Source organism: Colobus angolensis, unplaced genomic scaffold, assembly GCF_000951035.1.
Source record: "Colobus angolensis palliatus isolate OR3802 unplaced genomic scaffold, Cang.pa_1.0 Scaffold91, whole genome shotgun sequence".
Taxonomy (NCBI): Eukaryota; Metazoa; Chordata; class Mammalia; order Primates; family Cercopithecidae; genus Colobus; species Colobus angolensis.
Genome location: NW_012123043.1, coordinates 6,660,288 through 6,674,893, shown reverse-complemented (window position 1 = coordinate 6,674,893; position 14,606 = coordinate 6,660,288). Strand labels below are relative to the sequence as shown.

The 14,606-nt window shown below is 42.1% G+C and overlaps 2 protein-coding genes across 6 annotated transcripts in view; both read right to left on the bottom strand.

Moving 5' to 3' along the window:
• ZC3H11A (zinc finger CCCH-type containing 11A) overlaps positions 1–7,892 on the bottom strand; it is a 64,573-nt gene extending 56,681 nt beyond the window's left edge. The window contains exons 1-5 of one of the 5 annotated variants that reach the window (XM_011931819.1): positions 7,710–7,853; positions 7,148–7,209; positions 6,901–7,051; positions 1,863–1,916; positions 479–537 (exon numbers count right to left, since the gene is read on the bottom strand). The gene's annotated coding sequence lies outside the window, so the exon portion shown is untranslated. Of the gene's footprint in view, positions 1–478; positions 1,917–6,900; positions 7,210–7,709 lie in introns of all 5 variants that reach the window. The other 4 variants (XM_011931817.1, XM_011931816.1, XM_011931818.1 and 1 more) reach the window with 4 other exon arrangements.
• On the bottom strand, positions 2,945–6,670 carry ZBED6 (zinc finger, BED-type containing 6). The gene has a single exon (XM_011931822.1). The coding sequence runs from the start codon at positions 5,972–5,974 to the stop codon at positions 3,041–3,043; it is 2,934 nt and encodes a 977-aa protein (XP_011787212.1). The 5' UTR covers positions 5,975–6,670; the 3' UTR covers positions 2,945–3,040.
• Positions 7,893–14,606: the final 6,714 nt, after the last annotated feature.

Here is a 14,606-nt window from a genome sequence, read left to right as displayed (position 1 = left end):
ATGGGCCAGGGGCGGTGGCTCAGGCCTGTAATCCCAGCACTTTGGGAGGCTGAGGCTGGTGGATCACCTGAGGTCAGGAATTCCAGATCAGCCTGGCCAACATGGTGGAACTTCATTTCCACTAATAATACAAAAATTAGCTGAGTGTAGTGGTGCATGCCTATAATCCCAGCTATTTAGGAGGCTGAGGCAGGAGAACTGCTTGAACCCAGGAGGAGGAGGTTGCAGTGAGCCAAGATTGCGTCATTGCACTCCAGCCTGGGGGACAAGACTAAAACTCCGTCACCAAAAAAAAAAAAAAAAAAAGAAAGAAAAAAATATGTTTCCATTCAAAAACTAAAAGTTTGTAAACAATTATGTACAAGCAAAAATATCTGAACAATGACCTTTTAATTTCTTACTGATCCATGAAAATTATGCCTTAAATGACAAGAACGTTCACTCCTTTCATGACAAAAATGTCTGCTTCCCCACTTACATTAGCTGGTTGCTCTCACAGGAACGTCTGTGTCTTCACTGAGTTCCAATCTATTACGCCTGTAGGTCGAATCAACACTCAATCCATGAATTAATAATAATGAGGCAGAAAAAATTTTCCTCTTCACACTGCCAAGAAAACCTCTCAGCCACAATTCAAACACAGCATGTGTTTTTAAAACATCTCCCAACTACTGGGAGATAAAGTCCATTCAAATAACCTTTGTCAGACTGGAGACAGCTAGGGTTAGTTATCTCCTCAAAAACAAAAACAAAAACAAAAAAAAAGAGTTCATTTAAAGATGAACTTGAGAGTCAAAGGATCATGAAAAAAAAAATCCATCTTCCATAGCTGAACAATATAATTTAAAAAAAAACAAAAAAAACCATCAGTTTTTCAGTAAGATCCAATTTCTGGTCTTCAAGATTTCTTCACCTATTAAGAAAAAAACAGAAACCTTCCCCCATCTTTATTATCTGTATAATAAAAACATACTTGTATGCAAAAATATAGTGTTTTATGTATATAATATACATACAGATATATACTAACTGGCTTATACACACACACACATATATACACAAATGTATAGAAATATAACATTTGGGTGAGTTTCCCCTTTTAAAATGCACTATAAAAGACTTTAGATTTGGGTTCATTATAAAAATAAAGAACTTACTCTTATACCAAAGTATCATGAACTTACTGTTACACTAAATTTTGCCCAGCCCACAAAATAAAGACGAAGGTAAATCCTTACACATATATCAATATGTATAATATGGATGTATGTATATAAATCCATCATCGTCATCAGGGAGTGTTTAACCAAAAAAGATAGAACCGTATGGTAATAGAGTAACTACAGAGTGGTGCAGCAAGCTGTAGAAGGCAGAGCAGCATTATAGCCATTCTAAACTGGCACTGTCAAAACACAGAAAGCTTTACCTAAGGGAAAATTTATTTATTTTGTATCAACACCAGTGTCACTGGTTTGCCATTAAATAGTGGCCCTGGAAAGGCTTGCTTACGCAGCCTAGGTCCAAATTCTTTACTACTAATGGCTACAGCTAAAGACTTTGTAAGTATATATTTACTCCAGTTAGTAAAAGGGTAAACTTTTGGAGTTGAGATTTCACTTCACAATGGCGTATTTACCATTTAAGAATTTCAAAAAAAAAAAAATCAAAAACAAAAACAAAAAAAAAACCCTTATTTTGATACATAGAAATGAGTTCTAAACTTTGAAACCAGCCCAGTAACAAAGCAATTTTGATTCTCATGTAATAAATACTACATAAGTTCTAGGCTAAATCTTGCCAAATACTATCCGAGACAAAACTAAAGTCAAAACTTAAAAAAAAAGTGGACACCTTTTACTCACACTTAATACTAGTCAATTTTCCAGGAATTTTTTGGGCAGGGAATATCCCCAAATCTAAAATGAAAAAAAGGAAAAATTGGGATCTCACATTAGTTATTCAGTCTGAAACTTTTAATAGACTTTTACTAAAGTCATCATTTTCTGGCTTCCTACTCAATCACAGAAACATACTCTCAGAGTAAAAAGGGATCTTAAAATGAGATCAATTCACTCATTTCACCAATGATTCCTAACACATAAAAATACTGACCTGTTAGTTTTCATTAAGAATTCAATGGCCAAAACAACCGCACAGTTAATACAGTATTATGGGTCATTAAGTATGCTTTTAAAAAGATTACCTAAAATTACAGAAACAATCTTTGGGAAATATCTACTGGGTTTTTCCAAGCATGTTCAAAGGGCTCTCATTACAATTCCCATTCAATCTTTTCCAATTCTTGCAAACGTTTTAGTCTGTTTTTACCCATAAATCATTTGAAAGTACCTACACAATCCTTGTTTTTATAATATTTTATAAAGGTTAAAACAGGCATTTCAAAGACTAAAAGTATATTTTCCTAATTTTTTTCTAATATTTCCCTTTTATATAAGATCCAATTCCAAATATAAAGGATAACACTATCACACTCAACAATTTGAAATTATAAAGCTGACCAGTATGAGGAGGCAATTAGAAATTTCCAAATATAAAACAATTTCACGGGTTTTCTTTTTGCCAAGTTGTAATTAAGCATCAGGGTTTTTAAGGAAACAGGAAAACAGAGGCAGGAGGAATGCCAGCCTACAGTACTTTTTTCTCATTTCGTTGGTTTCAGAGCAATACAATTTCCCATGGTGGGGGAAATTTTACTTAAAACCAATTACTAGTTCAATCTACCAGGCAGAAAGCCTAAGGCCTTTCAATGCTGCACTATATTTTTTTTAATTAAAAATATCTTTTCTCTCTCATTGGTATAAGCAAAATTTTCAAGTGCTAGCGACAATGAGTTATAGCTATGAAATCTTTAATCTTCATTTTATCAAAATTATATTGCCTCTGAGGAATTTTCAGCCCTTTTGTGATTTCAGGTTTCCCCAGATGTGTTTATAAAGATAACGATTATATTTAACAACTATAGCCATTAAGATACAGTAACACAGCAAAAAGTTGCCCATTTTAAACGGAGAAAAAGAAATTAAGGCAGTATTTCTTCTTCATTGCTTTGAACAACTTCATTCTCAGGATCCCAGCTCAAAACCAATGTAGAATAATCGTAGTTAACATTTTTCAAGTTCATTTTCAGAAACATCAGTTGTTCTATATTGTCAAAGTCCAGGCTCATGATCTGTTTTGGATGAAAGTGGCTATTTTTAGTAAAGATACATTCAGATTGCCAACTACACATGGGGCAACTTAGATACTGGATGGCAACCTGGGTCAAAGCTGGCCATATGCTTATCTTCCTCTGCCAGTAAATTAAAGGGTCATCACCTCCTGAGAGCTCTGAATACTTCTCTTTGAAGTACTCATCCACAACTGCTACAGCAGAAGGGAACATGAAGCTTTTGCTTCCAAGGGCACAACTGTCTACAGCTGAGCTATCGACAGAACCTGAATTGGAGGTGCCTTCTTTTAGAGATGAGGTAAATGAATCAGTTCCTACTGTAACGGAGGGACAAGCTTCTGAAGTTGGAATTTGGCAGATCTCTGGCGAAGATTCCATATAATTACAGACCTCTTCTGCAAGGAACTGCTTATAAGTTTCTAAATCAGCACCTTGAGGAAAAAAGTCTTCCAAACTGTTTTTAAAGCAAGGGTCTAACAAAGTAGCCAAGATACAGGGCTTGGATTTAAGCATGGCACTTAGTAGGGTATCCGTTTCAAGTTTCAGAGATAAACTATCCACCAGATTGAGGGCCTGAGTAATACCTCTGACTTGAAAATCTTCTCTGAGTTTCTGCAAGGAAAGGAGTAGATGATGGATTAGGGGTAGCACCTGATTCAATCCTGCGGTCTTCACGCTCACTTTCTGGGTAGCCTCCTCAAATGGCGTAAGAATATCACAAACATAAGTCATTAGAGTCCACTGAAGGGAGGTGAGCACAACTCCACTGGCTCTACCAAGACTATGGTGAACTGAGTAGCAATGCTCCAAGAGCCATTTTAACATATAAAAAGTAGAAATCCAATGGCCAGTTTCATCCTGCTTCAAATTCTTCCATGGAAGTTGGTGATCATTTTGGAACTCTTGCAGTATCTGACGGGCCTTGACCGAATGACTAAAATGATGACAGGTTTTCCTAGCAGCCACTAACATATTCTCAATGCTTTTGTGCTCACAGAAGAAGTCCTGAATGACCATATTTAAACAATGCAGGAAGCATGGCACATGGGTAAAACCACCATCTTTGATTGCATGTACCACATTAGAGGAATTGTCAGAAACAATGAAGCTAGGGATAAGGAAATTTGGAGAAAGCCACAAACCAATCTGGTCATTTAATTCTTGTAAAATATTGGTTATCAAACAGTCTTTAGCCAAACCTGTAACACAAAGCACTGCCCACTTTCTAAAATCGGGGATCCTGCCATTATTGAGAAAAGATGCAGTTTCCAAAGAAACCCAGTGTACAGTCACAATAAAATAGTCAGTGGATGGGTCATGGGTCCATATGTCAACAGTCAGGTGTATTTTTTGGCTCTGAACATTCTCTAAAGTTAAGAAAATTTTTTCTCTGACACAATCATATAACTGAGGTACAGCCTTAGTGAAAAAGTAAGTCTCTGATGGCAACCTATAATCAGGGGCCACAATCTGCATGAACCTCTGAAAGGCTGGGGTTGAGAAGTAGTTGTAAGGATGCATATCCTCCACAATCATTTGGATAATTGCCTGACTTATTTGACTTGAGACTGGATTTCCACAGCATGTTGTTTCTCTCTCCTGCGTGTGCATCAGAGTGCCTTGCTCTGCAACGGGAATAGGACTTTCAGATCTATTTTCAACCTCTAAAATAGGTTCATCTGAATCAGAGTCACTAAGGTCCTCAGCTGTTAAATCTTGGCTGCCTGTAGACTTTTCTCCATGCAAGGTATCACTCAAGAGATCACTTCTCTCAGTCTCAGCTTCATCTAATCCATTTGCAACAGCACCACTGTCTTTGTTGGCAACAGCCCAATGGATAGGATGTGTGGCTTGCAGGTGTCGTTGAAGTGTTGAAGTCCCTAAGTGGGACCCTGGCCTACCCCGGCTCACACTTCTTTTACATATATTACACACAGCTCTTGAGATGTGTTGAGGATCAGTGTAAAAAAAATTCCAAACGGCAGATGTCTTGGCTCTAGTTCCAGGAATTAAAGCATGCTTGACAATGTTACTTTTGATGAGAAATCTCCCTCTTTCTGCCCTTAGGGCATCAGATGCTGATTTATCATGCTTCTTACCCATTCTGTTATCATCTAATGGATCAGTAGGAATATATTCAAAGCTTCCATTGCTTCCAGAAGAGGGAGACAAAGATACATCCAAGGTAAAGTCCTCCTCTCCACTAGTAACTCCAAACTTGTTGGCCCTGGTCCAATGAGGTGAATGCCTTGCTTGCAGATGTCGCTGAAGAGTAGATGTACCAAGATGGCTACCTGGTTTACCCCTGCTGACGCTTTTCTCACAGAGGTTACAAATAGCCCGCCAGGTGTACTGGGGGTCAACATGAAAGAAGTGCCACACAATGGAGGTCTTGGCTCTAGTACTAGGCAGATAGATCTGTTTTTCTATATTGCTCTCAAAAAGACTTTCTTCATCCTGCTCAGCATCATTGGAAGCTAACAAAGCAGGGGCATCTGCAACAGGCCTCCCAGATCCCAAATCCTTACTAAACTTCTTGGCAAGAATCAATTTTTTCCGACGCCTTTTCCCCTTAATTCGCAAACCCTTCTTTCTTTTCTTTTTAGCAGGCTGTTTGGCCTCTTTATTCACTCCTTCCGCTACCATCTTTTCCTCTACCACATCTTCTTCATCTGTATTAGAATTAATAGGAACACATCCCAGAATCCCAGAATCACTAAAAGTGCTGCATCTTCTGCCAGGAGAGAGTGAGGAAACTGGTACACTTAAAGTACATACACTCATTATCTTTATGTCTCCACAATTCGTACCAGAATCTGTTAGTGGGTTTATAACTCAAGCAGAAATACAGCTGTCCCTCTCTGCTTGCATTACCTTTTCTCCAATTTCTATGGGGAATCAAATTCCCACTGGACCAATAACTTCCAAGCCCGGTTATTTTTGGAGGAAAAGTGACAGCAATGGAGAACATTCCCGAACTCTTTCTTAGAGGGCTTTAAGGTCCCTTCCAATTTTCTAAGTTCTGAATTCAAATAGTCCAGTGTCCTCATGTTACAGAAGTTAAGAACTGAGTCCCCCTTTCCCAGAGTCACAGAGTTGGTTAGTAGCAGCTAACAGCTAGGTCTTCCAAATTCCAGATCCATGTTCTTTCCGCTTCATCAAGAACTGTATCTGCTTGAAATGCCTTCGCCTTTTAAAATATATATTTTTATGATGCCTCATGATAGCGACATCAATTTCCCTTAATTCTGAAATTAACTATTTTCAGGAAATCTCATTTAAACAAAAACATAGTGCATCATTCAACATTCATCATTTAGGACTGTGATTTGCCAATACAACCCAAAAAGTCAATTCTGGAAAGCCAACACAGACTCCGCATACTGGTCACAGCAAATGCTAGTTGAGCCCTTTCAGTTCTAACTAAAAGTAATACAACCTTTTAAAAATATGACTGGCTGGAAAAAAATGCTTTGAGAATAAAATTTTAAAACAAGGTTAAATGCTGCATTTTCAAAGTACTATTTGTATCAAGAGTTAATTCAAGTTTAGTTTTCAGATATTTTTAGACTGGAGAAGCTTTTACAGCCTGTAAGTAACTCACAAGTTGGACGCTATAGGGATAGCAAAAAGTGAAATATGAACTTTAAACCACTTCCATTTCTTTTCGATTGATCCCTCCCCTTCCCCCAATACCTACATACATTTACCCTAAAAACCATCGCTATCTCTAGTTCCACAGCCTCCTTCTCAAGGTCCAGAACCAAGGCCTGGAAGATGTCAACAATATAGGCCTTCCCCATAGGAATCCGCACCGATTATGGGAGTTTAGGGGTGTTCTTCATTACGGTTTCACCAATCCTACAAGGAGAACGGAAGTGTCCCTGTTGCTCTTGACTCCGACGCTGAGGGCCAGGGGTGGGAGTGTAATGAGGGTGGGGAATGGGTGTAGGATACCGGAATAAGGTCGGTGGCTTTCTGTATGTGGAGTTTGAGACAAGCTCCAAAGTAGTGGGACCCTGGAGAGGAATGAGAGTAGGTAAATTCAGCGCCCGGCACTCAGTCTGATTGATTTAGGCAGTGAGGGTCCGCTCAACTAGAGAAACTGTTGCCCCGAAGAAAGCAATCTAGTGTCAGTTCTCTCTTCGGATTCGGGGGAACAATCGGCTTTCGGGGGCTGCTCCAGGCTCCCCCAGATTAGCGAACACCGGATGTGGGGGAGGGGAGAAAGGTTGGCTGGGAAAGGAGCAGGCGCCGTGGGGGTGGGGTGAAGGGGGGTGGGGGTGGGGAGGATGGGAAAAGTGAGCGGGAGCCTGGGGCTCCCAGCCCGCCCCGGCGAGGGCCGCGGCCGGGAGGTGGCGGGGGAGGGGTCGTTACGGCGAAGCTGGAGGATCGGCTCTGACTTCCCAGGATAGGCCGCGACCCAGGGGCGAGGGGAGGCCGCTGCCACTCCCCTCGCCCTCTCCCCCACCTCCCCGGCCCCAAGCCACCCGGGAATCAAAAAAACGGGTCTAGTTACCAGAGAACAGAAACTTTACCGAACCGTTGACACTATCCCCGACTCCCGCTTGCTGCCACGTCTTTCTTCTTGCTTGGCCGCTGCCGTCCGTCGTCCTCCCAGCAGCAGCACCAGCAGAAAACCAAGAGTGCCAGCGTCAAAGATGGCGCCCGGCTACAGGCTCCGCTCTAAGGCCCGGCCGGTAAAAGTGCCAGCACGACGCAGGGCGCGAGGGTTCTGGAAGATGTAGTTCTTCTATGAGGCGATGCCTAAGATGGCTGCTCCGGGTCACAGGGTCACGTGACGGGGGAGGCGCGGGGTCGGGGAGTCCCTTCCCTTCAAAGGAATGCCTTGAAGCTGGCTTTCATAACGTTTTGTTTTTGTTTTTTAAATCAAATGAGGTAATAAGCAGGAGAGCCGCAGGAACTGAGACTACCATTCAGTAAACGCTCAATTTATTCTTACCAAAGTGTTTTCTTAATGAGTAAATCTCCCAAACCATGTATACATTTAATTTAGAAATAAACTGTACTTTTCCTAAGCATGCAATGTAGAAGGATTTGTTAGTTTATTTTTACTTGAAGAAGTGAGATTGGGCTTTGGGGACATTTCTTTGATTCCTTAAAGCAAATCTATATATTGGAAAAGTAATTCAAGCTCGTGACAAAATTCAGGAGGGTTAGTTGGAGGTCGCAATCAGTAGTCTCATACCTGCTTCATTATTAACATTGTCCCTTATTTTCCCTTTTGAATGCTTTTACCTTTTCCCCCTGGTTATAAAAGTAATACACGTGGCCGGGCGCGGTGGCTCACGACTGTAATTCCAGCACTTTGGGAGGCCTAGGCATGGGGATCACAAAGTCAAGAGATCAAGATCATCCTGGCCAACATGGTGAAACCTCGTCTCTACCAAAAATACAAAAATTAGCTAGGCGTGGTGGCACACGCCTGTAGTCCCAGCTACTCGGGAGGCTGAGGCAGGAGAATCGCTTGAACCCGGGAGGCAGAGGTTGCAGTGAGCTGAAATGGCACCACTGCACTCCAACCTGGCGACAGAGTAAGACTCCATCTTAAAAAAAAAAGGTAATACACGTAAGTTTTTTTTAGAAACTTAATGCATAAATATATAGAGTAGAAAGTTAAAATCTCTATCTCATTCTTGAGAAATAGCTCTCATTAACTTACCATATATCCTTTCTGGCTTTTACACTGAAAATATCCTTAAATATATTACACGTATAATAGAAGCCAAAGGTCCCCCCTGGAGTAGTGGCTCAGCAGAACTCTAATTAGGTGGCAACATTTTACCTAACTTGGGTAAAGGATATAATGCCACTAAGAAAGAAACACTTGATGATAAAGCAGATGGGACTTCAGGCACCTTTTATTTCCTCTTTTGCTTGTTCTTCCAGCTGCCAGCTTGGTGGTGCGCGAGTCCCAGGCAGCCCAAGACTGGGAATTTATCAGAGCAGAGGGGTCCTGAGCCTCCTCGTATCTGGGCTTTTATCTCCTTTCAAAGTAAAAACCGCAACTTTAGAATCTTACCTCCAATCTCTGCCTTACATGACAATGCTCTGGCATTGCCATGTCAACAGACCTAATAAGCAAGTTCCTGGTAGCCAATTTCTTTTTTTCTTTCTTTCTTTTTCTTTTTCTTTTGTTTTGGTCTTCATTTTTTTGGTCTGTGTGACTCTTACTGGTAACCAATTTCTGTCTGTGCCACAACACCTAGGGTTTTTAAAATTTACCAGAGGGCTCTCCACATAGCTTAAGAGTTTTCCAACCTAGGGCTTTCCAGATGCAGTCCTGGCCTGACTAGTATTTATAGTTATATCATATTTCGTTAAACCTAACGTGTCATTGATTGTAAGATACACTTTTATTTTACAAGCCTCTAAGTGGAAGAAAAAAACCAACAACTGCCAATTAAACTGACAGGTCGGCCGGGCAGGGTGGTTCACACCTCTAATCCCAACACTTTGGGAGGTTGAGGTGGGCAAATCACAAGGTCAGGAGTTCAAGACTAGCCTGGCCAACATGGTGAAACCCCGCCTCTACTAAAAATACAAAAATTAGCCCAGCACGGTGGCGCACATCTGTAATCCCAGCTACTTGGAGGCTGAGGCGAGAGAATTGCTTGAACCTGGGAGGTAGAAGTTGCAGTGAGCCGAGATCACACCATTGCACTCCAGCCTAGGTGACAGGCTAGGAAAGGATGTACACCTTAGAATGAATGAAAATATGAACAGGCTAAAACTCTACATTTTGTTTTGCAATTTGCTTTTTTCACTTTATAATATATCTTGAATATATTTTAATGGTCATCAGCACTTAGAGGCCTACCATATTCTTTTTTATTTTTATTTTTTTGAGACAGAGTTTCGCTCCTGTTGCCCAGACTGGAGTGCAATGGCACAATCTCGGCTCACCGTAACCTCCGCCTTCCGGATTCAAGCTATTCTTCTGCCTCAGCCTCCTGAGTAGCTGGGATTACAGGCATACGCCACCATGCCAGGCTAATTTTCTATTTTTAGTAGAGACGGGGTTTCTCCATGTTGGCCAGGCTAGTCTCCTGACCTCAGGTAATCCGCCTGCCTCGGCCTACATTCTTTTTAATAGCTCCCATCCCGCTCTCTGTAAGCCTCATTTTACAATTTATTTCACCAGTCCCTTATTGATAGAAACAATCATGTCTCATTTTCCATTAATATTTCTAAAGGGGGGAAACAAAAAATAATACGGTAATAAGGACATTGAAGAGGACAAGCTGGGCGGGGTGACTCACGCCTGTAATCTCAGCGCTTTGGGAGTCCCAGGCCAGCAGATCACTAGAGGTCAGGAGTTGAAGATCAGCCTGGCCAACATGGCGAAACCCTGTCTCTACTAAAAATACAAAATTAGCTGGGTGTGGTGGCACCCACCTGTAATCCCAGCTACTCAGGAGCCTGAGGCAGGAGAATCACCTGAATCCAGGAGGCAGAGGTTGCAGTGAGCCAAGATTGCGCCACTGCACTCCAACCTGGGCAACAGAGAGAGACCCCGTCTCACCAAAAAAAAAAAAGAGGGCAGAAGAAAAAGCCTGAGGCTGTTGGAGAGAGTTGGGAAACTCCTCTAAGAGTCAGGAGAGTGCACATGCCAACCTCCCCCACCACCCATATATACACACAGTATTCTCAGGAGTGTGTGTATGTAACAAACACTTGTATGTTACAAGTAGGGATGAAGTATCTAAACCAAGAACATAATGCCAGATTCCCGCTACTCATACTGCACTTCAAATTCTAAATGGATTTTAAACAGTCGCTAGACCTCTTCAGTGAGTGACAAAACCTTTTGGGACATTCAGTGTGTTTTTGCTTTGAGAGCGAAAGTTTGGGAAAAAAATGCGAAATTATTGAGACAAAATTAGGTTCAAGAGAATCTTTATTTAGACTAGAAAAGGAAATCACAACAAATTACACATTAAAAAAAAAAAAAAACACTCTGCGCGATGCCTCATGCCTGTAATCCCAGCACTTTGGGAGGCCCAGGTCAGTGGATCACTTGAGCCCAGGAATTCAAGACCAGTCTGGACAACATGGTAAAACCCCATCTCTACTAAAAATACAATAAATAAATAAATAGCGGACATGGTGGCACGTGCCTGTAATCCCAGCTACTCAGGAAGCTGAAGTTTAAGGACTGCTTGAACCCGGGAGGTGGAGGTTGCAGTAAACCGAGATCGTGCCACTGTACTCCTGCCTGGGCAACAGGGCAAGATCCTGTCTCAAAAAAAAAAAAAAAAAAAGAATACTTTGTGCCTGGTGTGGTGGCCCATACCTATAATCCCAGTGATTTGGGAGACTGAGATCAGAAGATCACTTGAGTCCAGGAGTTTGATACCAGTCTGTGCAAGATAGTGAGACCTCATATCTGCAAAAATATAAATAAAACTTTGTTCCAGAGACATTAAAAACTAAAAGAAAAGTCATGATATTTTTACCAATAACTGGGTATGGCGGCACACACCTGAAATCTCTACTACTCAGGAGACTACAATGGGTGGTTACAGTGAGCTCTAATCACAGCACTGCACTCCAGCCTGGGTGACAGAGTGACACTGTCTTTTAAACAAGTAAATAAATTTACATATCACTATAATCCTCTCCAATACTTTTTTTCTCTATATGAGGCTGCATACTCTTTGATTGCCTCTTCATATGACAACAATTTTGTAATATCTTCTATAAAGAGAATGAAAAGAGGCCAGGAATGGTGGCTCAGGCCTTTAATCCCAGCACTTTGGGAGGCCAAGGTGGATGGATCACCTGAGATCAGGAGTTCAAGACTAGCCTGGCCCATATGGCAAAACCCCATGTCTACTAAAAATACAAAAATTAGCTGGATGTCGTGGTGCGCACCTGTAATCCCAGCTATTTGGGAGGCTGAGGTGGCAGAATCGCTTGAACCCGGGAGGTGGAGATTGCAGTGAGCTGAGATTGTGCCACTGCACTTCAGCCTAGGCGACAGAGTGAGACTCAGTCCAAAAAAAAAGAAAAAAATATATATATATATATGATTATTGTCAAATTTGGTACAGCTACTGTCAAGTTTCTTACATATATATATAAGCACTAAGACTTTGTTGAATTATTATTAAATTATTTAATACCCTCTTTACCAGGCAAGAGCTACCATTTTTACTAAATCTATTATTTATTGCTATGTAACAAATCACCCCAAAATGTAGTGGCTTAACCAACAAACATTTGTTATTTCACATGTCTGTGGGTCAGGAATTCAAAAGCAGTTTGGCCGGGTGGTTCTGGCTCAGAGTTTCTAATGAGTTTGCAATCAAGTTGGCCAGGACTGCAGTCATCTGAAGGCTTGACTGGGGCTGGAAGATACATTTCCAAGTCAACTCATATAGCTGTTAACAGGAGAGGAGACCTCAGTTTCTCACCCTGAGGGCCTCTCTGTAGGGATGCTCAGGATATAGGCAACAAGCTTCCTCCAGAGTGCATGACAAGAGAAATATACTAAGACAGACACTGTAAGCTGCAATGCCTTTTACCTAGCCTTGGAAATTACATACCACCATTTCTTCTGTATTCTATTGATTACACAGATTAACACTGGCATAATGTGGGAGGGGACTAAGCAAGGGCATGATAACAGGAGCCAGAGATCATTGGGGTCTTTCTTGGAGGCTTGCTACCACACCAGCTGTTGGTGATAACTGACTCTCCTATTTAAAGTTTTAGATGTGGCCGGGCACAGTGGCTCACGCCTGTAATCCCAGCACTTTGCGATGCCGAGGCAGGCAGATCACCTGATCAGAAATTCAAGACCAGCCTGCCAAACATGGTGAAACCCCGTCTCCACTAAAAATACAAAAATTAGCTGGGCGTGGTGGTGTGCTCCTGTAATCCCAGCTACCCAGCAGGCTGAGGCAGGAGAATCACTGGAACCTGGGAGGCAGAGGCTGCAGTGAGCCAAGATCACACCTCTGCACTCCAGTCTGGGCAACAGAGCAAGGCTCCATCTCAAAAACATGTAAATTTAAAAACTAGATAAAATTTTAGATGTGTGGCCAGGTGCAATGGCTCACACCTGGATTCCCAGCACTTTGGGAGGCCAAAGCAGGTAGATCACCTGAGGTCAAGAGTTCAAGACCAGCTGGCCAACATGGTGAAACCCCTCTCTACTAAAAATACAAAAATCAGCCGGGTGTGGTGGCATGCACCTCTAGTCCCAGCTACTTGGGAGGGTGAGGCAGGAGAATCGCTTAAACCCGGGAGGCAGAGGTTGCAGTAAACCCAAGTCGCACCACTGCACTCCAGCCTGGGTGACAGAGTGAGACTCCATCTCAAAAAAAAAAAAAAAATTTAGATGTAGGAAGAATTTTCCACAGACTAGCTTCTGATGCCATATGATTCAAACCTTGTCTCTCCTCAGTGATTTACATTCTTCCAGTGCCAGATGCTGTAGGTAGGGCAGGTTTAAAACAAAATGTGACCTCTGGCCCTACAACTTTGGGTCATAATGCTAGATGAGTCACTACAGTGGGCAATAGGGGTATTCTTGAAAACTGTTTCTAGCCCCATAAAAGTGACTATAAATTACATAAATATAGCCCAAAATAATTGCATCCCAATCCCCTTTTAGCCAGATCCCAAAATGCCCAATAAGAGGAAAGTACTAGAAAGAACAGCTGAGTGAAAAGAAACAGGGCTTTTAACCATTGCCATTAAAATCTTACTTTTGCAAGTTTTAGAATGACTGCATTGTTAAGGCGCTGCCCAGAGCCTTGAAGGGAGCTTGTGAAAGAAAGGGTACCTGAAGGTTAAGCTTCGTCATTTGCATATCAGGTCTTCTCTTTTTGGGTGGTGGTAGGATGTGTTGACTCTCATATAATCTGGATTCAAATCCTGACCTAGCTTTCACCCTGAGGCTCTAGTCAACACTGCGGGCTTCACAAACTGAGGGTAGCCCTGTGTTTGTACTACCCGGCATGAGAGATTGGAGTGGGTGAGGAACTACCATGTGAGTAGCTAGTCCCTTCCCCCACAGTGTTCATCACCACTATCCATCAGCTTGCTTTTTTGTTGTTGTTACTGTTGTTGTTTTGAGACAGAGTTTCGCTTTTCTTGCCCAGGCTGGAGTGCAATAGCGCACTCTCGGCTCACTGCAACCTCTGCCTCGCGGGTACAAGTGATTCTCCTGCCTCAGCCTCCCGAGTAGTTGAGATTATAGGTGCCTGCCAACACGCCCAGCTAATTTTTTTGTATTTTTAGTAGAGACGGGGTTCTCCATCTTGGTCACCATGTTGGCCAGGCTGCTCTTGAACTCCTGACCTCAGGTGATCCGCCCACCTCGGTCTCCCAAAGTGCTGGGATTACAGGTGTGAGCCGCTGCGCCTCTTTTTATCCCTGCCTT